This window comes from Thamnophis elegans, chromosome 1 (assembly GCF_009769535.1).
Source record: "Thamnophis elegans isolate rThaEle1 chromosome 1, rThaEle1.pri, whole genome shotgun sequence".
NCBI lineage: Eukaryota > Metazoa > Chordata > Lepidosauria > Squamata > Colubridae > Thamnophis > Thamnophis elegans.
Window position 1 is genome coordinate 34462463 of NC_045541.1, and position 23958 is coordinate 34486420.

Here is a 23958-nt window from a genome sequence, read left to right on the forward strand (position 1 = left end):
TTCAGATAATGGGTGGATAACTCAATAGTGTTTCTCCCAACATCAAAAAAATATAAGTTCACATATTAGCAAAGTATGAAAAACACAAGTATTTGTTATTTTAGAAGATGACAAACTATTTCAAGATAGTGTGGGTATGTGGGAAATTTGACTTTGCTTTTGGAAACATTCAAGATTATTTTTTTCTTAAGTGCTAATCTGTTTTAGGGGAAACTGAGCTGAAAATGGTGAGGTCCATTCTTAAGTAGTATCTTATTTTTTTAGAGATGCTCATTCTGAATGTTACATCAGGAACATCCCACCCCTATGTTCTTGTAGATTGTAAAAATACACTAAAATCTAATAGAATATTAACTAATGAGGTGGCCAGTTCCAAAGTACAAACCAATCTTCTGAAACTGTTTCTGTGACCCAAAAACTTGCATGCATGTGGCAATGCTTGAAATCTATGTTTGGAGACTACACGCACCGGGCTCTTCATGCTGTCAGAATCATTACATGTAAGTTCCAAATTGGCAAGCAAGAGGTAAATGCCTCTATCCTGGAGTGCCTTATGATAGCAGTACGAACTGCTGGATGAACTACCCAATGTGAGTTTACATGGTTCTTTTAATTTCTCTTGCCTAGTGAGATGATGAATCACATCAATGACATATATGATGCTGCTGCTTTACATTCTGAAGAAATGCTGTTTCAATGAATACTATGTAAGTTCTACTTCATCAGTTCTATCATTTGCCCTCTCCTCCTGCCGAATACATGCTTGTCATCCTTCTGAAGGGATCACATCTTTATGTCGAGTTTCTAAAACAAGAAATGTGAATTCTTGTCAAAAGAGGGGAACAGACACAGAATATCCAGCCAAAGTTGTAAGTTATCTAAAAAGAAACTTCAAAGCAAAATCAAAATTTTTAAGGCTTGCGATCCTGTTTTCAATATATCTATTAGAGAGTCTCTTCTTTTTCCTTCCCATCTTGGATGATCTGACAGGTGTTGAAGTGGCTGTAATTCTAAGAGAAAGAGTCATCAAAAAAGTTACTTCTGATCTCTACAGCCAAGTGATTTCAGCCTGAGATTCTACCACATTTTCTTGGAGATGTCAGAAAGAAGACTTTTTCTGCTAGAATTGGAAGATATTCTCCACCTTTTGTACATGCTTTTGAAATGAAGGTTTTAGATATTTAAGACTATAAGATTTGCCAAATAGTTTTCTGATTGAGAGAGGAGGGGAGGAGAGAACACTAATGAAATGAAATATTCATAACGGGTCCCATTATAACATAGCATAATATTGTGTTGTTTACTTTTTGTCATGGAAAAAGATACTCAAAATATTTCCTTTTTGTTGAACTTTTTTTTCCCACCCGGCCAGATTTCTGCCCAGTCTCCTTTGAGGTAACAGGCCTGGTTGGAATGACACCAGTTAAACCAGCTGTGCTCTTTCTCCATCTGTTGATTTCCCTATACACTGCTTTTAAATTGTGGTTTTGAGAAACCGTGCTGATTTTTTACTTCCCATTTCTAGAGCTGTCATTCTTGAACTTATCAGCATACTAAGCAGCTCCTACATGTAGCTTGCTTGGCTTCTGTTTCACTCGGCATAATAATTTCCAAATTGCCACTTCTGATGATTATTGCTTGAAAAACAAATATTAGCCCTCAGGATTTTCTGCGACTGGTCTATTTCCAAACACGTGGCCCTTGAAAGATGTTCTAAAACAATGTGATCCATCTACAGAGAAGAGAGAAGATGGTGACAATGGGTTATAGGCACAAAGCTGAAAAGTAAGCCAATGCTTTTGTACTAGAAAAAATCTTGGCAAAGTAACTCTTGCCGTTTCCCAACATATTTCATTTAGAAGCAGAACAGGAAATATACCACATGTCTTTTGGACAAGAACAACAGGTCTATCTGTTCTTGGACTGGACTAGACTAGAGTCTCGATGTGGAACAGCTTGCTAATTCTATGAAAGTTCAAAGACAATTCCTCCCATCTAAATAGTAATTGTTATGCAAAGGAAGTTATACCATGCCTTTGCAATAATGGGTAATTTAATGGCAGGTGATTCTGCCCTTCAGATTGCAATATTACTCAGCTGATGAAATAGGGGACATATCACAACAAAAAGAGGGTTGGATAATTGGTTAATTGTCCAAATCAAATTATAAATTCCTGAAAAGTTTTGAATGAGTAAGAATCATATTCGCAGGTGCAACTAACTCTAGGTAGGTTTCCTAATAAGTAACGTAACTATTCTCAAAGAGCTTATTTAAGAAATGAGTTTGAAGAATCTTTGATAGAAATAGATATTTAAAAGCTGTAAAAGGTAAGGAAATGAAAAAACTGCATTGCCACAAATATTCAAAATCTAGAGATTCACAATGCAAGTAAATACCGATCATCATAATGAAGGGATTTTCAGCATTTAAGGTACAGCACTGGCAATAAAAACAAAGATCATTAGCATTTCACTCATTTCTTACTATTTGTAGGTAGTCCTCAACTTATGACCAAAATTGAGCCCAGAATTTCTGTTGCTAGGTGAAACATTTGCTAAGTGAATTTTGCCCCATTTTACAATTTTTCTTGCCAGAGTTATTCAGCAAATCACTGCAGTTGGTAAATTAGTAACATTGTTGTTAAGTGAAACCAGCTTTCCCATTGACTTTGCTTGTCAGAAGGTCGCAAAAGTGGAACACATCACCCTAGGACACTGCAACTCTCATACATATGAATCAGTTGCCAAGGGTCTGAATTTTGATCATGTGAGTCTGGAGATGCTGTGATGGTCGTAAGTATGAAAATGGTCATAAGTCACTTTTTTCAGTGATGTTGTAACTTTGAATGGTCACTATGTAAATTGTTGTAAGTCGAGGACTACCTGCACACTAAATCTGTGAAGGCATTGAAATAAACCACCCAGAGTTAACCCAAGGTAAGATAGGTGGCCAATACATTTTACAAATAAATTTAAAAATATCTTTTTAGCATTCCACTTCAGTGTCTCTGCAATCAGATTCGTATCTTGGATTTGATGTCTGGCAAAGTGTTCCTATCTGTGTCAAGTTGCATGTGTGTACATAGATGTAGGCACAATATTGATACTACCCTGTTTCCCTGAAAATAAGACCTCCCCAGATAATAAGTCCAATTGGGCTTTTGAGCGCATGTGTTAAAATAACCCCTCCCCCGAAAATAATCCCTCCCCAAAAATATTGCAACACAGCAGCCACCAAGAGATGACCACGCTCGCTGCTTCCTACACCTCAAAAATAATAAGACCACCCCAAAAATAAGGCCAAGTGCATATTTCAGGGGTTAAAAGAAAATAAGACCCCGTCTTATTTTCGGGGAAACATGGTAGAGGTTGTTCTTGACTTACAACCATTTGTTTAGTGACCGTGTGAAGTTACAACGGCATTGGCTTATAACTTGTTTTCACACTCATGATCATTGTAGCGTTCACATGATCAAAATTCAGATGCTGAGCAAACTGGCATGTATTTATGACAGTTTCAGTGTCCCAGGGTCATGTGAACACCATTTGTAACCTTCCTATCCGGCTTCTGACAAGCAAAGTCAATGGAAGAAACCAGATTCATGTAATAACTGTGGCAAAAAAGTCATAAAATGGGGCACAACTCATTCAACAACTGGAAACGTTCACCTCAATTATGTTTCTAAGTCAAAGACTCCCTCTACTATATCCAGAAAGATGGAAATAGGTATCTTTCAATATCTGGAAGCTGCCTACTGACTTATCTTTGGCAAAATGGGCAGCAGGCACATTTGATAAACAAATTCTTCCTCTTTGCCCTTCCATAAAAGGAAAAAATATGAAGAAAAAGTTTGTCATGACTACCCCCAAAGAACAGGCTGCTCTGCTGATTTTTCTTTATTTTTAAGAGAAACAGCCATAAAAGGCCCTTTGTAAATAACAGCTACCGTTCCCCCCGAAAATAAAGACAGGGTTTTATTTTCTTTTGACCCCTTAAATAAGTGCTTGGACTTATTTTGGGGGAGGTCTTATTATTTTTGAGGTGCAGGAGGCAGTGAACGTAGTCACCTCATGACTGCTGCTGTGTTGCAGTATTTTCGGGGAGGGCTTATTTTCAGGGGAGGGCTTATTTAAGCACATGCGCCCAAAAGCCCAATTGGACTTATTATCCAGGGAGGTCTTATTTTCAGGGAAGCAAGGTATTACTTTTGTATAAAAGAAATCCATAATTTGGTTTCCTGTGATAGAGATATCTTTAGGCTGCATTTGTCCCATAAGCATTACATTCTGTTGCTTTAACATCCAAAATTCCCATAAAAACTAATGTGATATTTTACCACAGCAGATAAAATTTGTGTAGGCTTCAGTTTGATGTTAATTCAATATTGAATGGGTGAAATAATATGTGTCCAATTGTGTTTAATTAATTTTTAGGTCTAGCTAGCTACTAAACACATAAATTAACAGAAATACTCATCCAAGTATCCATCTTCCATATAAAGGCAACTTAAATCAGGGATCCCCAAACGTGGCCACTTTAAGACTTGTGGACTTCAACTCCCAGAAGCTGGCTGGAGAATTCTTGGGCGTTGCAGTCCACAAGTCTTAAAGTGGCCACGTTTGAAGACCTCTGACTTAAATGGATATAAAATTTTCTTACGTTGTTAGGAAGCTTTTAGCTCAAGACAATACCTTTTCTTTCTATATGATGGAAGAATAAATGAAAGGCATCTCTATAACCAAGACTGGGTACATGATTACTGATGAGATATTCTAATTGCTGTAATTGACCTTCCACACAAAAATCAAAAGACTCTACCGGCATATTCTATCCCCATTCCAATTTTAGATGCAGAAAAATCATTCTAATTTACTTTGGCATTTTCTCAGCATTAAGATCAATTTCTAGGTCCTATAGCTATGGAGGGTAAAATAGAATTTATTTGTTCTTTTTTCTAAATACATTCATTAGATGATATTTTTTTCGGATCAGAACAGCTTGGTAAAAACTATTTTTGGATCTGAAGTCAGCAGTTTATGCTGTCATCTAAGGTAAATAAATCTTAATGGTTAAATCTATAGCTTTGACAAGTTTGTATCAAAGCAACAGAAAATCAAATGAGATTATTTTTCAATAACATCAATGACTCTTTAAAAGACTTTCTAGCACAGTCTAATACAAAATTAGATGCATATATTCCAACTGGAACAAGTAAGTTATTCACGGCTGTTGTTTTATATTCCACCCCCCTTATTTGCATTTATATTCTGCTTTTCCTATTAATAGCTAAAAGCAGATTATATGAGGTTCTCCCTAATCTTTCTCCGACAACACCAATCCTTTGAGGTAGAATGGACTGACAACATGTGATTGGTCTAACCCAGCCAGCTGGCTGAAGAATTCTGGGAGTTGAAGTCCACCAGGCTTAAAATCGCCAAGGTTGGAGAGCCCTGGTCTTCCATGATCAAGTGGGGGAAGGAGCACCTGGCTCTCCTTGTTCAACTCATTACTTCAACATACTGACATTTATCTCTATAATATAAGGAGCAATTTTTGCATTTCATCTAACCAATGTGGTTTTATCATGATGGGGAGAGTTACTCCATCTTGTCGAGAGGCATTTTCTTACAGCATGAGATTTTTCTTTTTTAAACTACAAGTACTGAATCTGGAACATATCCAACACAACAAATATTGTTTCACATTAAGACTGCTCTTTTGGCGCCCTATGTATCCATTGATATTTTGGATATGTATAGACATTATTTAGTGGGGTTTCTTCTTCCTGCTTCACTGTTTTTCACCACACTTTTGTGTCATTTGTTTAAAGTAACAGAGTAATGTATAGCAAATCCTAGCCAAATTTGTCCGATGTTAAAAAAACATCCATGCAGGTAGGGGTGAAATTCAGCAGGTTCTGGCAGGTTCTAGAGAACCGGTAGCGGAAATTTTGAGTAGTTCAGAGAACTGGCAAATGCCATCTCTGGCTGGCCCCAGAGTGGGGAGGGAATGGGGATTTTGCAGTCTCCTTCCCCTGGAGTGAGGAGGGAATGGGGATTTTGTAGTCTCCTTCCCCTGGAGTGAGGAGGGAATGGGGATTTTGCAGTCTCCTTCCCCTGGAATGAGGAGGGAATGGAGATTTTGCAGTCTCCTTCCCCTGGAGTGAGGAGGGAATGGGGATTTTGCAGTCTCTTTCCCCGGGAGTGGGGAGGGAATGGGGATTTTGCAGTCTCCTTCCCTTGGAGTGGGAAGGAAATGGGGATTTTGCAGTCTCCTTCCCCTGGAGTGAGGAGGGAATGGGGATTTTGCAGTCTCCTTCCCCTGGAGTGGGAAGGGAATGGGGATTTTGCAGTCTCTTTCCCCTGGAGTGAGGAGGGAATGGGGATTTTGCAGTCTCCTTCCCCTGGAGTGGGAAGGAAATGGGGATTTTGCAGTCTCCTTCCCCTGGAGTGAGGAGGGAATGGGGATTTTGCAGTCTCCTGCCCCTGGAGTGGGAAGGGAATGGGGAATTTGCAGTCTCTTTCCCCTGGAGTGGGGAGGGAATGGAGATTTTGCAGTATCCTTCCCCTACCACGCCCACCAACCCACGCCCACAGAACTGGTAGTAAAAAAAATTGAATTTCACCCCTGCATGCAGGGTTACTGACGAAATTACAGGGAACTTGGGAGAGGTGCCCACCGTTCAAGTGCTTTCATTAGAAGGGATGAATCATTCAGAATGATGAAAGCAGTGATTGCTCCACAAAAACACAAGCTGCATCCCTTTTGTACATGCCTACAACTTCGTAACTTATATGGAAAAAAAAGGTAGAGCTTGTTATCACCCACACACTCCCCTACCTAGGTTTGGGATTAAAAAAGAAGGAAATGACAAATTGTTTCCATATTGTTGACAAGAAAGCTGTCCCTAAAGTCAGTTAGTCATGAAAAAGACCTTCCTTTGGGGAAAGTTTTTTTTTTTTTTTGCAAAATGCATGAGTGCATCTTGTCTGTGTTTAATGTGAGCCACCAATGAATTATATCTGCATTAGATAAGTGTCTAAACCTGATGGTTGCCTATTAGATTTTTAGTGTTTATTAACTTGTGGAGGGTAAATTGTTCAGCAAATCCTAGCCAAATTTGTCCGATGTTAAAAAAACATCCATGCAGGTAGGGGTGAAATTCAGCAGGTTCTGGCAGGTTCTAGAGAACCGGTAGCGGAAATTTTGAGTAGTTCAGTGAACTGGCAAATGCCATCTCTGCCTGGCCCCAGAGTGGGGAGGGAATGGGGATTTTGCAGTCTCCTTCCCCTGGAGTGGGAAGGGAATGGGGATTTTGCAGTCTCTTTCCCCTGGAGTGAGGAGGGAATGGGGATTTTGTAGTCTCCTTCCCCTGGAGTGAGGAGGGAATGGGGATTTTGTAGTCTCCTTCCCCTGGAGTGAGGAGGGAATGGGGATTTTGCAGTCTCCTTCCCCTGGAGTGGGAAGGGAATGGAGATTTTGCAGTCTCTTTCCCCTGGAGTGAGGAGGGAATGGGGATTTTGCAGTCTCTTTCCCCTGGAGTGAGGAGGGAATGGGGATTTTGTAGTCTCCTTCCCCTGGAGTGAGGAGGGAATGGGGATTTTGCAGTCTCTTTCCCCGGGAGTGGGGAGGGAATGGGGATTTTGCAGTCTCCTTCCCTTGGAGTGGGAAGGAAATGGGGATTTTGCAGTCTCCTTCCCCTGGAGTGAGGAGGGAATGGGGATTTTGCAGTCTCCTTCCCCTGGAGTGGGAAGGGAATGGGGATTTTGCAGTCTCTTTCCCCTGGAGTGAGGAGGGAATGGGGATTTTGCAGTCTCCTTCCCCTGGAGTGGGAAGGAAATGGGGATTTTGCAGTCTCCTTCCCCTGGAGTGGGGAGGGAATGGAGATTTTGCAGTATCCTTCCCCTACCACGCCCACCAACCCACGCCCACAGAACTGGTAGTAAAAAAAATTGAATTTCACCCCTGCATGCAGGGTTACTGACGAAATTACAGGGAACTTGGGAGAGGTGCCCACCGTTCAAGTGCTTTCATTAGAAGGGATGAATCATTCAGAATGATGAAAGCAGTGATTGCTCCACAAAAACACAAGCTGCATCCCTTTTGTACATGCCTACAACTTCGTAACTTATATGGAAAAAAAGGTAGAGCTTGTTATCACCCACACACACCCCTACCTAGGTTTGGGATTAAAAAAGAAGGAAATGACAAATTGTTTCCATATTGTTGACAAGAAAGCTGTCCCTAAAGTCAGTTAGTCATGAAAAAGACCTTCCTTTGGGGAAAGTTTTTTTTTTTTTTTTTGCAAAATGCATGAGTGCATCTTGTCTGTGTTTAATGTGAGCCACCAATGAATTATATCTGCATTAGATAAGTGTCTAAACCTGATGGTTGCCTATTAGATTTTTAGTGTTTATTAACTTGTGGAGGGTAAATTGTTCAGCAATTTTGTTTTTTAATGACAGTTTCCCAATTTGGTTATCCTAAGGCCGTGATGGCGAACCTATGGCATGTGTGCCCAAAGTGGCACGTGGAGCCATGTCACCTGGCACATGTGGCATTGCCTGTTCCTCTTCTAAGTTTCTGGTGCGCATGCGCACATTACGATCAGCTGGCCCTTGTGCATGCGGCAGTGCCAGAAACTGGAAGAGTTGGTCTTCTGTTTTCTGGCGCAAGCATGCATGCTGGCCAGCTGATTGGTGCATGCGAGTGCATGGCAGTAACTGGAAGACTGGTTGGCCGGCATGCGCATGCGCTTACGGGAAACCAGAAGTCCATTTTCCAGTGCGCGCTTACCCTCTGGGCAGCTCGTCTTCCTTTTTGTGGCCCATATGAGCATGCGCTCTTTTTGGCACTTGATGCCTCGCCCGCATGCACGTGCTCCCTTTCCGGCACTCAGTGCCGAAAAGGTTCGCCATCCCTGTCCTAAGGAATGTATCCCTGTTCTTATAAATGGGAGATGATACAATGGAACAGCATTAAACAAAAGGCAATGTTTCCAAATTTATTTTGGCTGCTACACTTTTTCACTTAAAAATGGAGCCTGGAGAGAAATTCCATGGCTGGCAGATAATAAAATTTAGAACTTAAAATATCTGTCAGGTGTAGTTCCATCACCACCATCCCCTTTTTTTGGATAGTGTTTTTTTTTTTCCTTCCAAAATTTGGCACAAGTTTGGTAGCCCTTAAGACTTTCAGACAGACTTTATCCTTGTAATACTGGAGTTAAAAGTGTGAAGCTAGCAATAAAGTGACCCATGTGCAAATCCTGGCTAAGCAATTAAGATCCCTACTGGGTGACCCTGAACAAACACAATCTTCAGTCTAATCCCAAAAGTGCTTTTTCAAGAGCACAACTGGACATCAGAAAGTCCAGTTGCCTTTTGAAAAAGCACCTTTGGGATACCCGTGACTGAGAATCTCCAGAGACATTCTTCAGTCCAATGTTCAGATCAGGGATGTTGTGAAGAGTTAAGTGCAATGAGAATGATATGCACTGCTCTGGACCACTTGGAGGTAGCTGATGATAAATTAAATATTCACCGGTGTTACTTCTCTATCTACAAAAAAAAAAGAAGCTAAGATTAAACCTTGCACAAGTCTTTTCCTTACTTGAATAACAAATGTCTGCCTGTCTGTCATCGGCATACAAAGGGAAATGATGTAGCAAGCTGTCTTTGTTTTGAACCCGTTCCACTTTAGCCACAGTGAGATGGGTTGTTATTTGCTAAACAGCTGCACTTACGAGTTCTGGGTGAAAAGCTACCAGTGATTTATGCAACCATTTCTGGCTATTGTTTCTTTTATCGCAAGGGTGCAGACCCAGGGTCCCTTCAACATCAATAAGTGCCAGGCAGGAGTCTTCATGTTGGATTAGCCTCAGCCAAGTGTAGTTGAACTTTTGGTTCTGCACATAGAAAAGAATTGGCAAAGATAAAGATTCAATCAGGGTTTTCTGAATTACAGAGCTGATTCTCTGCCCTGGATCACTCTAAGACGCCCTTTCCAGGGGTTACTCAAGTACTGACCAAAGGTTCACTATAAATAATACAATTTCCTTTCTCAGTTATACCAATGCTAAAGGCACACATAAGATATATTTTCAAAACTTGTAACCCATAAATAAAAGACAGACTGACATTTTAATTGTCCCCTTCCCCCCTTTCTACAGACTTACCTTTTTGTTACTTTAAAAATGCATTAAACTATGTTTGGTGCATTAAATTGAAAACGTAGGTTACTCAAACTAAGTGTGCATTTATTTTTTTAATTCACTTTAACATGTTAATTTTTATTATAAATGGACTTAACAAGCTGCTTCATTTGTCCCTTCCTTTAATAAAGTTGTTATTGAAAACATAAGTGACTGTTAATTCACCAAAAACAAAGGAAGTTGCATATTCAGAACAGATATAAAAAAGATTAACTTTCAGAGGGAAAATTTTGAAGGGGGAACAATGAGATTCAAAATACACATATTGTTACTTGAAAAATGTTCTGGTCATGTTATTTTCTGCATCAGAGATACTATTGCACTCAGCGTTTCTGGTCTTTTAATTTTATTAAAAGTTTGCCTACATTGGGACAAATAGATATGTATTTCTAACTACTTCCGCTTAAAAATAAAATGTTAGAAAACAATTCATAATCCATTTTAAAAAAATTCTTGGGGCAAACACATTAAAAAAAGACTTCTTAAGCCTCTTCTCCATGACATTGCAACTATATCCACCACCCTCCATGTTTTTCCATTTTTTCCCCTTGTGGGTCCTCATGTCTATATCCCTGACAGAACTAATAGGGTATTCCTTTTGTTTGGTGAATGCAGAAAGCTAAGAAGCATGAGCAAACTTGAGAAAGGGCACAATCCTGCTTCGTCTGAATCCAAGGCTACTCAACCAGAATCAGGGTGCTCTTATCTAATCTCACCTTACTCCTATTCCAAGGTGAATCTCCTTAGACTTCTTCAGGAGGGGAGGGGGGATCACAAGCCTGTGTTCAGCTTTCTCTGATCAACCTTGACTGTTGCTTCCTTTTTGCTTCTTGTAGGGAAAGTGCCAGAGTGTTCAAGCAGAGGCCATCAAAAAATCCTATAGGATATATAGGATCTTCAGCCCCTCCCTGAAGAAGGAATTCTGGCTGTAATTCAATTTTGGGCATGAAAGCCAAATGAATCACTGTCACATTGCAATCCCCTTCTGTCAACACCACTGGATAGATCTGACCAGGAAATTAACTCTACAGGAAGGCTAAGAATATTATAATTGGGACTGGCAATAACAGAATCTTCCAAGTCTAATTGGGACGTACTTCCTCCTCCTATTCTTTACAGCTCAGTGATTTAGGGAAGTGTCTGAGTAGCTTCTAAATGTTACCTTGTTCTGCACATAAAAAATGCTTCAGCCCCTTTTGCCTATGTAATGGTTCTTGCAGGACTCTATCTATCTGCTTTACCCTGTACCCAGGTTTCTCAATCTTGGCAATTTTAAGATGTATGTTGGCTGAAGAATTCTGGGAATTGAAGCCCACACATCTTAAAGTTGCCAAGGTTGAGAAACACTGCAGTCTATACCGTCTGCTTAGATAAGATGACAACTGGGTTATCCAGAAAGAACTAGATTCCTTTTGACTGCAGGGTGGTTAAAGGTGCTTTAAAACTAAAAATAATACAAGCATCAGAGCTGGGCAGAGAACTTAATAGCATATACAGTATAGGACCAAACCATATGCAGTACTTTGAAGATGTTTTAAAGGGTTTAGCCTCTAAGCATAATAAATAAATAATTTCAGTCTTACCTTGTTATTAATATCACATGTTTCAAAGGTAAGATTATGCTGATTCACAGTGATGCACTTATCCAATGCTACATTAATAATCTAGAACAAATAAATGATTGAAAGACATATTCATAAAAAAAATAACTTTAAATTATACCAAAAAAGACAATGATTGACTGAAAATGTTGAAGCAATTACATTTTATAATCACTATTTAGCATTTGTAATCTGCATCTGATTGTATTTTATTTGTGGAAGAAAAATATTATGCACTGAGTGAGTACGCCAATTTATTACCAGCAAAATGTATTTGAATGCCTGATTCTCCCAGGACAGAAAAAGTACTACCAGAAGGCTGAAATGAAAAGAAACCTGAAAGGATCTTAAATAAATTTTATAAAGAACTAGAGGAAATGAGTGAACAGCTCCAGCAAATGTTCACTATAGATAGAAAAGTGGATGGAGAATTTTAAAATGAACTGATTGTTGATAGAGTGGTCCTTGACTTATGACCACAATTGAGCCCGAAATTTATGTTGCCAAGTGTTAGGTGAGTTTTGCCCCATCTTATGACCTTGCCACAGTTGTTGAGTGAATAATTGCAACTGTTAAATTAGCTATACTGTGGCTTCCCCATTGACTTTGCTTTTTAGACGATCGTAAAAGGGGATCACTCTATCAGCAATCAGTTCATTTTAAAATTCTCCATCCACTTTTCTGTCTCTAGTGAACATTTTCTGGAGCTGTTCACTCATTTACTCTAGTTCTTTATAACATTTATTTACAACCTGTAATAGTTCATTCCATTTTCCCTATCAAACATGGCAAAGGTAGGTTTATCTTTGATATGTTAAATTATATATGTTAATTTTCTACAAACTCCTGCATGTCCCACACTGCATCTTGCAATCTCACCTCAAATATTGTGTTCCCAGCCAATAACATGGCACCATCAGCATCCCAAAACACTTATGTCCTTAGCCAAAAAACCACAATGCCAACACATAAGCACTTGTTACATTTTTACCGCAAATAAACAACTATGGAAATGTTTCACATCCTTGTCTTATTCTATGCTCAATGCTGAATATTTCCCCAATCATTCCATTTGTTTCTCACAATTTGTTTACGTCAATCATAAAGAGCTGCAGTGGTGCAGTAGTTACAATGCAGTACTGCAGGCTACTTCTGCTGCCTGCTGGCAATCTGGCAGTTCCAATCTCACCAGGCTCAGGATTGACTCAGCCTTCCATCCTTCCGAGGTGGGTAAAATGAGGACCCAGATTGTTGGGGGCAATATGCTGACTCTGTAAACCGCTTAGAGAGGGCTGTAAAGCACTGTGAAGCGGTATGTAAATCTGAGTGCTATTGCTATAATCAGGTCTTATTACATGAAGCAATTAATCTCCAACTCCACACTTCCAAAAATGATTCTGCAATTTCTTCTATGTGGAAATGTGAAGCTGAGATAAGCACATACACAAAAATGACACTATCTCAGTCTTCACCTTGTAGACGTGAACCTAAGCTCTTACCAGTGTTCAGTCACCTCTACAACTATCTACCTCTCACTAAAGGCATCTTTTCTTCTGCTTCATTTCCCTCAGCTCTGCTCATATTATAAAAGTTTTGCTATGCACTATTTGCACAAAAAACACAGTTTGCATCATGCCTCCTTGATCAATTCTACCCCATCTCCAGTTTTAGGGGAACACACAAAAGCACTTTAATTTCTGTTGATCAAAGTTAATACACTTCCTGATTCTTGTCAACACTCCTTAATCCTTGGCTGTCCAAACTTAACTTTCCCTACTTCAGATGCTGTCATTTCATTTTTCAGAAGGGTGTCTCCAAGAGTTATTTCTATTTGTTGTTATATCGTATCAGCAACCCTAAGCAGGGACAGGTAAAAATGTAATTATCCACAGCTGACCTTTTGCAGTTAATTTGGTTGGCCAACCCATTGAAACAGCAATCTTCTATCTTAAAATTAGTTGGTCTAACCAAGACTAATTCATAGTTTTAAACAAACTCTTCCAGATTAATGAAGTGAGCTGTAATTTGTTATTTTAAAGGTCAAAAAAATAAATATAAATAAGTGGGTAAGCCCTCCTGCTGTTATAAGATCTCAGTTTGCTAATGGATTTGGAAGATGAGTGACTGGTTATATATAACATTTTTTTTCAGTACTATATCAAGAATCTCTTCTTTCCCCACTTCATATATCCAAATGTTTGTGATGCTTGAGTTAATGGATAATAGAACAAACTCTAACCCATTCCTTGTCCTTAGAGTAAGGAGATTTAGAAGGACTCCTACACAAATTCATAATTGTGCTGAAAAATGGAATCTCAGTAGATGTACTTATCTACTATCTATCCTAGAATTCCCTCTTTTATAAGCCGAGGTGGTGCAGCGGCTAGAATGCAGCATTGCAGGCTACTTCTGCTGCTAGCACTTCGGCAGTTAAATTCTCACCAGGCTCAAGGTTGACTCACCCTTCCATTGTTCCGAGATCGGTAAAATGAGGACCCATATTGTTTGGGGGCAATATGTTGATTCTGTAAACTGCTTAGAGAGGGCTGTAAAGCACTGTGAAGCGGTATATACATCTAAGTGCTATTGCTATTTACACAACTATTATAATGCAAGAGCTCCAAATTGTTTGATCAGGTCACCATTCAAGTTGTTCCGCAAAATTTGTCAAAATGAACATTATCAAAAGCAAGATCAGTTTTTTTCATACCATTATAGTTTATCATGAGATATATGCAAGGACTAGCCTGGGATAGCAGAAAAATGTTGATGTAATATGTAGAACAGAAGGTGGAAAGAATAGGGTTTCAATATGGCCCTGGTCTTGTGTTTTTATGATGTATGTTTTTCAGCATGCGAGGCAAGATACACTATGATCCTCCTTGTTGAGTTACCTTTTATCATACATAATTAATTCTACTCTTTTCCTAACATGGGATTTAGCAATTTTATTCTAATTTGCTTGATTTGTCCTGCCATGTTGTTGCTTTAATCCTAATATTTACACTTTGTAAACTACACTTACAAACACTTTGTAAGCTATACTTTGTTTACAGAGTCAGCATATTGTTCCCAACAATCTGGGTTCTCATTTTACCCACCTCGGAAGGAATGGAAGGCTGAGTCAACCTTGAGCAGGTCAGGATTGAACTCCTTGCAGTGGCAGAGTTTGCCTGCAATACTGCATTCTAACCACTGCGCCACTACGGTTCTTGGTACGAAATACAAAAAAGAGCCATGAGAAATGTACCTTCAAGATGTACAGAAAACTGTAACCATAAGAATTACAGTTCCATGTGATTGTTGCTATACAGGATGCTGATATCGCGGAATGAAATGTTTAATTATGCCTTATGTCTTACAAGAACAGTATGTTGCCCTATTGCTCCATGGATTCAAGGTATTGAAACAGCAAAATGAAGACCCAACAGATTCCTACATGCCTTCAACAGGCTTCTCAAACTGCCTTTAGGGATGCCAGGTAAAAAGTCAGCTGCAACAGGAAAACTGCATTTGATATGCAGTGTTTATATAAATGAAACACACACACACACTCACACGGAATTGTTTTATTTTATGTTAAAGTTATCAGAAGAAGCAATCGTAAAAAAGGAAGCCAAACAACTTCCTCTCATCTCCCATAGCTCATAAAAAACTTTATGGCTCCACTTTGTAGTTGCTGAGAATGCTATTCCAGAGGAACTCATGATACACTTTGTGTTACGATGCTATTATTTACAACTGCTAAATTATCTTTGGAACTGGAGAAGGGGGTATTAAAAGCTCCTTAAGATGCACCATAATACAGTTTTATAGAAAGTCTTGGCTTTGGGACCCTACAGAAACAATTCCTATTTTATTCCAGAAAGGAATAAAATGGATTTCTAGTGCACTCTAGTGGTTGCAAATTGAAAATATGAAATCCTGAAGGCTTTGAAGTGAACAGTTCTACAATTATGCCTGAAGCATCTGCTTGATATCAACTCATCTCATTTAGGTAATAGTTAAATAAATAAATGGTAACAACCTATATAGATTGTGGAAGGTAAGAATAGCAAAGCTTTATGTTTACTGAGGGAGGGTCAGTGTTTAAGGCTTACAAATTTTAAACATTTCCCCATTTTGTAATGTATGAATATTGTTCTGAGATCTATACCAGTTTCCTATATAAACTTCTGTCAGATGATTCTTGGGAAAGAAATTATAAAACATAGTTTTTTTCTTTTCTAGATCCCAATGTACTGCTCATAATGCATAACTTTTCACTGAGAAAACTACTATCCTTTGATTATAGTTAACGGATTTCAAATCAGAGATGTTGCACTGTAATAACATAAATATCCAGGAGTAGTAATAGAAAATATTGATAAAAGAAAAAGCAATGCTTAAGAAAAATGTAGATTTAGAGAAAAATGCATGAATTTTGCAGCATCTACTTCCAAGACTTCAGCTAAGTTTGCAACAGTAGGTTGTTCTTCCAAAAAACAAAAGTGGTAAGTGCCTGTCTATTGTGTGACACAAATATATATGTACAGGTTAGGTTCACTCATTAATCTAAACCATAAAAGAGTTTACTTTCACTGTAGTGTTGTGTGTTGTATAAACACATGTAATAGTGTCTTATTGAATATACCCATCACATTATTTCTTTTCAATGAACATAATATGCTACATGCAGCAAAGAAGCAAGAAACATTAACCAAATAAACAACAGACATTAATAATGGATACATGTGAAATAAGATTTAAAAAAACAGTTATATCTAGTTTAAGGCACATATGTGCTAATTCCCGACTCTAGGGGGCGATGCTCATCTCCGTTTCAAAGCTGAAGAGCCAGCACTGTCCGAAGACATCTCTGTGGTCATGTAGCGGCATGACTAAATGCCAAAGGCACATGGAATGCTATTACCTTCCCATCAAAGGCGGTCCCTATTTTTCTACTTGCATTTTTACGTGCTTTCGAACTGCTAGGTTGGCAGGACTGGGACAAGTAACGGGAGTTCACTCCGTTACACGGCACTAGGGATTCGAACCACCTAACTGCCGACCTTTCTGATCAACAAGCTCAGCGTCTTAGCCACTGAGCCACCATGTCCTTGTTATCTAATTTATCTAGTTTATATGAACACAATTCACTATTTCTCTCCATACTTTGCAAACTATCAGAAGTCTTTTATATACTTGCAAACTATCCTTGTTTCTACCAAATCCACATATTGATTTATACATTTATTGGGTTTGTTTTGTTTTTCTCAGCTACTTCTTTCTAAGATCTCATAAAGCATTCAAACATAATTTCTGGTATTTTCCTATAAATATATGGTTTTTTTTAATATAGAGATTTACTTAGAAATCCAATCCTCATTCACTTTCTTTGTATTGTATGACCAAACTATTGCAGTATACTTTTTTGAACTGGTCACACATTTCCATGTTCAATCCACCTGTATTCATTCTTGACCCTAGCACTTCATCTTACCACAGATTTCTTAACTTATTCCCACTGCATTTTACTTTTTCATTCGTTCAACATTTCCCATTATTATGTCAAAGAGAACAGAAACACCTTCTTGTAGACAGCCATTTTTGCTTCTTTTGACCGTTACAACGTACAACATACCACCTTCTACCCTTTTACTAGCCTTTGTAGGTCTTGAAATCTTGTCACCTTTGTTTCTATTTTTAGCAAATATTCTACAAAGATAGAAAAATTCATCTACATGTTGCACCTCTTCATCATTCATGTATAACTTACAACTATTCATTCATATTTCATAGTGAAATATATTTGCTTGATCTTTTGATACATTACTTTTATTCATACGTCATATCCTTTCTACATCCTACAATTATTATACATTCACTCAATATCATTCAGATATTCAACCGTTATCACAAGGAAACGAATACACACATATTTAAATCCTCATCCAAAAATCTCTAATAAGCATTTTGGCATTTATCCATAAATATATTAAACAACTCAGAAAATATCACACATATCACACTATTTGAGAGACCGCCTTCTGCCAATTACCTCCCTGCGTCCCATCAGATCGCACAGGGTAGGCCTCCTCCGAATCCCATCCGCCAGTCAGTGCCGACTGGCGACTACTCGGAGGAGAGCCTTCTCAGTTGCAGCTCCGACGCTATGGAACAATCTCCCCGTGGAGATTCGCACCCTCACCACCGCCCAGGCCTTCCGCACAGCCCTCAAGAACTGGCTAGCCCGTCAGGCCTGGGGATGAAAAATCTTAGTTTGTCCCCTCCCGAATGATGAATGAATGTTGTGCTCTATTTTTAATATCATGTATTGTCTTATGTCTTTTGTCTTTGTACCAGAGTATGCTACACAGTCACTCTTAAAAAGAAAAAGCCAGTAAGGTAAAGGAAAGTTACTATTTTCTATGTAAGCAGAACACAAACCAGAGTTTTGGTCACAGCTCCAAATATTAGCAGCCTTAATTCATTAGTTTTCATTTATCTCAAAATATTCATCTGCCAAAGACTATGCAGAGAATGTATGGAGCCCAGGGCAGCTATCCCCAGGGGAAGACTATAACTCAATATCACAATCTGAAGTAAAAAGGCCCTTAATTTGAAGTTGAAAATTGCTTAAATTCCCTCCGTTATGTAATCCCTAATCGCCCCAAAATTAGTTTTCACTCAGGACACTTTCAAATCAATTTGCATTCAATTAATGTATCCGTAACATGGAGATACCAGAAATATCCACCACACACTCACAGATTTGTTTTCAGTTAAACTAAATCTCTGGAGCGGTGGTTCTCAACCTTTTCTTCAACATGGAGCCCCCCCCCTTTTAAATACCTTTTGTGGCCACGAAACATGGCCTCAGACTTACCCCAAGATTCAAATCATAACATTTGTTCAAGCCTTCCCAGACTCCCTGTGATGACATTACAGGCCTCCAGGGATCCAGGGACCACAGGTTGAGAACCAGTTCTCTAGAATCCAGTTGGATTGAGGTGACATATAAGTTTCATAAATAAGTAGAACTTCATAATTCTATAAATCCTAATTGCCCCACTAAGACACTTCAATATTAACTGGTCATCAAGATCTTTTCAATAATTTTACTTCCAACATTATTTTACCTGAAACCAACTGAATCCATTTTTTTTAGCTATGTATTTAAAGAAGCTGAACTTGGACAAAAAAACAAGAGCAATATCTGTGGCTTACCAATACTATAACCAGTGGTGGGTTCCTACCAGTTCTGACCAGTTCGGCTGAACAGGTAGTGGTATGGCTGCCTGGGTCTCTGGAACTGGCAGTGACTCAGGCCTGCCATGCCCCCAAACAGGTTTCCCGGTCTCTTTTGCCGTCACTGGCAGTTTTCAGTCAACTGCACATGCACAGCAACATGCGAGCAAAATGCCCTCTCAGCAAACCAGTAGTAAACCGGTTAGGAACCCACCACTGGCTATAACAGTGGAAAAGACTATCGCAGACTAGCTGTGCTCTGTATGTATGCTAGCAACTATGTGATGTCAGCATATGACAAAGTAGAGCTGCACCCTCGTAGGCTAATGATGAACTCTATGTTTTTCTGTTTTACTTTAAATAAAGCATACTGACATTAGAATCTCAAGCTATGGTACTTTCATGGATTTGACAGTAAGAAAAACCCAGTAGCAATGTCCTTTGATTTTTTAATATTGTGGATATTGCCCTCAGGATAGTGATTCAGTATACAGAACTCCATAATAAAGTTTTTAAATTACCATGAATTATTAGAACAAAACTGTGTTATGGAACAAGGTGACATAAACCAACCAATTCACCCACCCATCTCCTTAGAACTTGATGGAAAATTCAACTAATGTAACAATACATTTTGCTGCTGCTAACACGAGATTTTTATAGTGCATCAGAAGAGAAGAAATTAAGCTAAAACCATCATTAACATAAGCAATAGCACAAACCCAAGTTGGTAAAATGAACATACCAGCCCATTAGCTTTTACGAGAGGGGCCTCCAAATCGGGATATACGTTTTCCAAATACCACTTGAAGTTCTTGCACTGAAGCTGCTCCCTCAGTTTCTTCTGTTGAGTCAAATCTCCAATGTCCAAGTTTTTTTGAATGAGGTGATAACCATGTCCATAGAAAAGATCAGTATATTCATCCAGCCAAACTTCTGCCACCCGGGCCAAATTCCGCTCTACTGTAGTGAGCCGATCTTTAGGGAAGGAGTAGGGGTTATCATTCCTAAAAATATGACCTACTCGGGAACACGGGATAATCTCAATTTCTCCTCCACACATCCAAACCTGATGGAATAAAATCAGGCCAACAATAGATACAATTTCTAGAAATTTTACTCCACAATCTGCAGTGTGTAGATGTCTTAATTTCTGCATATGTCTTACTTTGGGTTTTTTTAAATGAGAAATTCCATATCTACTAAGTTGAGAACATATAAAATTAACCATGTATTCACAGCACAAATAATAGCTTGGGGTTTCAAATTCTTGGATAAGTCATGGTTTATACAACACCCTCTCTAATTTCTACAACTCAGAATTGCTTTCTTGTTGAAACCTTCAGAAGTAAAACAATGGTCATAATGGTTGTTTAGCAATTCAAACATTACACCACTTATAATGAGCACAAATATTAGTTTGCACACTTTTTTTAAAAAAAATTCTTTTGACGCAAGCCAATGTTGAGGCCCCAATCATTTGGTGACTGAGACTTCATGCTGAATTATATTAAAACTTCATTGATCATTGCTTTCTAATGATTTAAATATAAGTGTAGATATTGAGGGATTGGCCACCATTTAAAGCTTTATATCTTGATTGAAAGGGAAGCTTAAGATTTTATAATGTAAGTTACATTTAGATAATACCATATATATTGCTTAGGAAACCTGACAGTTAAAATATTAATAGATTATTAGTTATAGAATTATAAATAATACTCTTATACAGGAAAAATTCAGTTTTCTTGACTTTGATGCACTGACTTTGCATACAATAGACACAAATGCAAAATGTTATTTTATTACATCTGCTGACTATCCTGCTTAGAGATTTGCATCATCTGTGCAGCCATAAAAAACATACTTTTGATTTACCAGGCATTGGGTATTAGGAATATCCCCTTCCATAGATACAAATATATCATAATGACATACTGTTTATTTTAATACACTTATTCCTAATCATCCATAGTTGAGAGAATTGGAAATGAATGCATATGATTTAGCTACTGACAAGAGAGCATTAATTTGACAATCAAGTACGAATCAAAAACAAAAATATGTTTAACATACCTTGAATGAGATCTCCATATTTTCACCTCCCCAAACATCAAGACCAGGATCATATGCCCCAAGCTCAAAAAAATACTTCTTATCAATAGAAAACAGCCCACCTGCCATCACAGGACACCTAATAATTGAACCAGACATTACATGCGCATTGTGGTTTGGGAGGGCAAATGAAAGTTTTGCTATTTTGAGACATGTGCTTTTGCACACAAACAACAATTGTATTAAATGCAAACATACCTGAAAGTTTACAACACTGGAAAACTAGTTTGGCAATAGTTTAATGGTTTTTTCCCCCAAAATCTTATAAAGTCTCTTGGTTTATGTTAGACAATAATTTAAAGTAGAAGCAGGGAACTTGTGGCCGCTTACTGCCAGGTTGCAAGTTCCATGAACCAGAATGGGCAGAGGTAATTTAATAATATCTAGAAAATCAAAAGTTCTTTACTCTGCTTTAAAGTAACATCTTTAGTTGAATAAACAAGTCATGTTTAGCATATTAGTTTCCATCCAGAAAGAAGAAATTTGTAAATCATAAATTATCGTGTCATTCTACCATGTCGAACATTTATTACTTGAAAAGCAATTCTGTTCACAAAACTTTAACTTCATATACTTACCTAATTATATCGGCTTCCTTAATCTTATTTTTTTTAATGAGATCTGAAGGAATTGGCTTCCACCCAAAATTCATTGGCCATGTAAAAACACCGCGTTGAAAACTATCCACAGTCATGTAACTAAATGATGGAGAACATGCAAAGAATTAATTTAAGAAGCAAATGCTGAATCAGAAGCTACAATAAACTGAATGACATTTTTGAGGTTTGGGTTAACAAAATCAGACTAAAAACAATAGCCCACAAAATTATGAACTGATTAGCAATAGCAATAGCACTTAAACTTATATACTGCTTTACAGTGTTTTAGATCCCTCTCTAAAGGATTTAGAGTCAGCCTATTGCCCCCAACAATCGGGGTCCTCATGGGGGGATGGAAGGCTAAGTCAACCTTCAGCCTGGTGAGATTTGAACTACTAAATTGCAATCAGTCACCAGTCAGCAGAAGTAGCCTGCAGTACTGCACTCTAACCACTGCACCACCAAGGCTCATTAACTTTATGATGTTTGTGTTTTCTTACTTTATTTTGAATTAAACTTTATAGCAAACACGAAATAATCTCAAGGAAATATGTTCTATCAAGGTAGAACTGTGTTTTGCCCAAAGGAGGGCAGTAATCTGTGTTAGAGTTCCAAGGCTTCTCTTGTTGTCGCTTATACTTCATAAATGTTTTTAAAGTGTTTTGAAGGAACATGACTATAAGAGCTTGATGGATCATATCAGAGGTGGGTTCCTACCAGTTCGCACCAGTTCGGTAGAACCGGTTCGTCAAATCTACCGAACCGGTTAGAAGAGGTTCTACCAGAAAGCAGGCCACACACCTACAGAAGAGGTTCCAAAAATTTTTGAAACCCACCACTGACACACACACACACACACACACACACACACACAGACTCACACAGAGAGAGAAAGAGAAAAAAAGGAAGAAAGAAAAAAAGAAAAAAGAAAAAAGAAAAGAAAGAAAAAAGAAAGAAAGAAAAAGTGAGAGAGAGATGAAAGAAAAAAAGGAAAAAGGGACAGAGAGACAAAAGGAAGGAGAGAGAGAGAGAGAGAGAACTCATGGCCGGCAAGCCACTCCCACCAGGTCACATGGCCAGCAAGCCACTCCCACAAAGGAGGCCACACCCACAGAGTAGGTTCGAAAAAATTTTGAAACCCACCACTGGATCATATCCTTCCAAGATAGAAAAGCTGAATATTAAAGAGGACAGAGGTCAGAGTACATGAGATTACGAAGGTGTGACCAATTCAGTTATCAGTGTGCTTCCTTCTCAGAAGACCTAATTCAGGCTACAGTCCTGAACTGTGCTAAATTTCCTCTCTGTCCATGGATTCCTGCCCCACCTCACCCCCGGCCCCAATAGTTTCAAGGGAAACATGGAAGAATAAAACCCACCTCATATCTTTGTCACTGATCACTTCAATGACAGGGCAAGCAACTTTTTTTCTATTTAAATGAATTCTGTCCAGTAGCGGTTCCAACCACCCCACGTTGCATTCCACATGAGAATCTAAGAAGGTCAGGACATCACCTAGAGGAACAAGTAAATTTGCCATTATAACAAGGAACAGGAAAAACGTGGAAAGGTTTACAGTATTTATTGGCCTCTTGGAAAAAAAATGTATTTGCTTCCTACTGTGGATAGATATTTAACGTATAATCCATACATAACAAAGAAGTTTACAGGAGACATTGCTTAAGCAATTTTTTTTCTCAGATTATATCTCTTCATTATTTATTCAAAAACTTCCACCTTGCCACGATATAATGTTGTTTTTTACTGTTCACTTTGTCAAGAATCATAAAAAGATTCCGCACTAAAAAGTAACTTGGAAATGCTAATTCTTAACTGTATCTTAATCATACCATATATTCTTTCCAACACACAATTTTTATATACCACTGGGAAAAATGTCCTTTATGGCATTTCACTAATTGATAAGAATGCCTTCGCTGGTCAGCACCATATTCACCTAATTAGAAATTTCTCTAGAGTAGTGAAATTGTGAGGTGCTTTAAAGCTTCATTAATATATATGACATATGAGTTGGAAAATGTGTTAATAAAGTTTTTCATTTTATTAACAAAGACTTGCAAACACGGCAATGGTGTAATAATAAAAAGGTATACCTACGGAAGGACAAATTTTATTTCATGCAGAACAATCTTGAAGGTGCTTATTAGCTCTATGTGAGCAATAACTGGTCCTATCACC

At 38.3% G+C, this 23958-nt stretch overlaps 1 protein-coding gene across 1 annotated transcript in view; it reads right to left on the reverse strand.

Annotated features, from left to right (window-relative positions):
- Positions 1-736: 736 nt before the first annotated feature.
- The window catches only part of GALNT5 (polypeptide N-acetylgalactosaminyltransferase 5), a 39334-nt gene continuing 16112 nt past the window's right edge, over positions 737-23958 (reverse strand). The window contains exons 4-10 of the mRNA XM_032210526.1: positions 23139-23274; positions 21739-21858; positions 21122-21239; positions 19791-20114; positions 11798-11878; positions 9747-9908; positions 737-1732 (exon numbers count right to left, since the gene is read on the reverse strand). Of these exons, the coding sequence (XP_032066417.1) occupies positions 1592-1732; positions 9747-9908; positions 11798-11878; positions 19791-20114; positions 21122-21239; positions 21739-21858; positions 23139-23274 (1082 nt within the window). The 3' untranslated portion in view covers positions 737-1591. The remainder of the gene's footprint in view (positions 1733-9746; positions 9909-11797; positions 11879-19790; positions 20115-21121; positions 21240-21738; positions 21859-23138; positions 23275-23958) is intronic.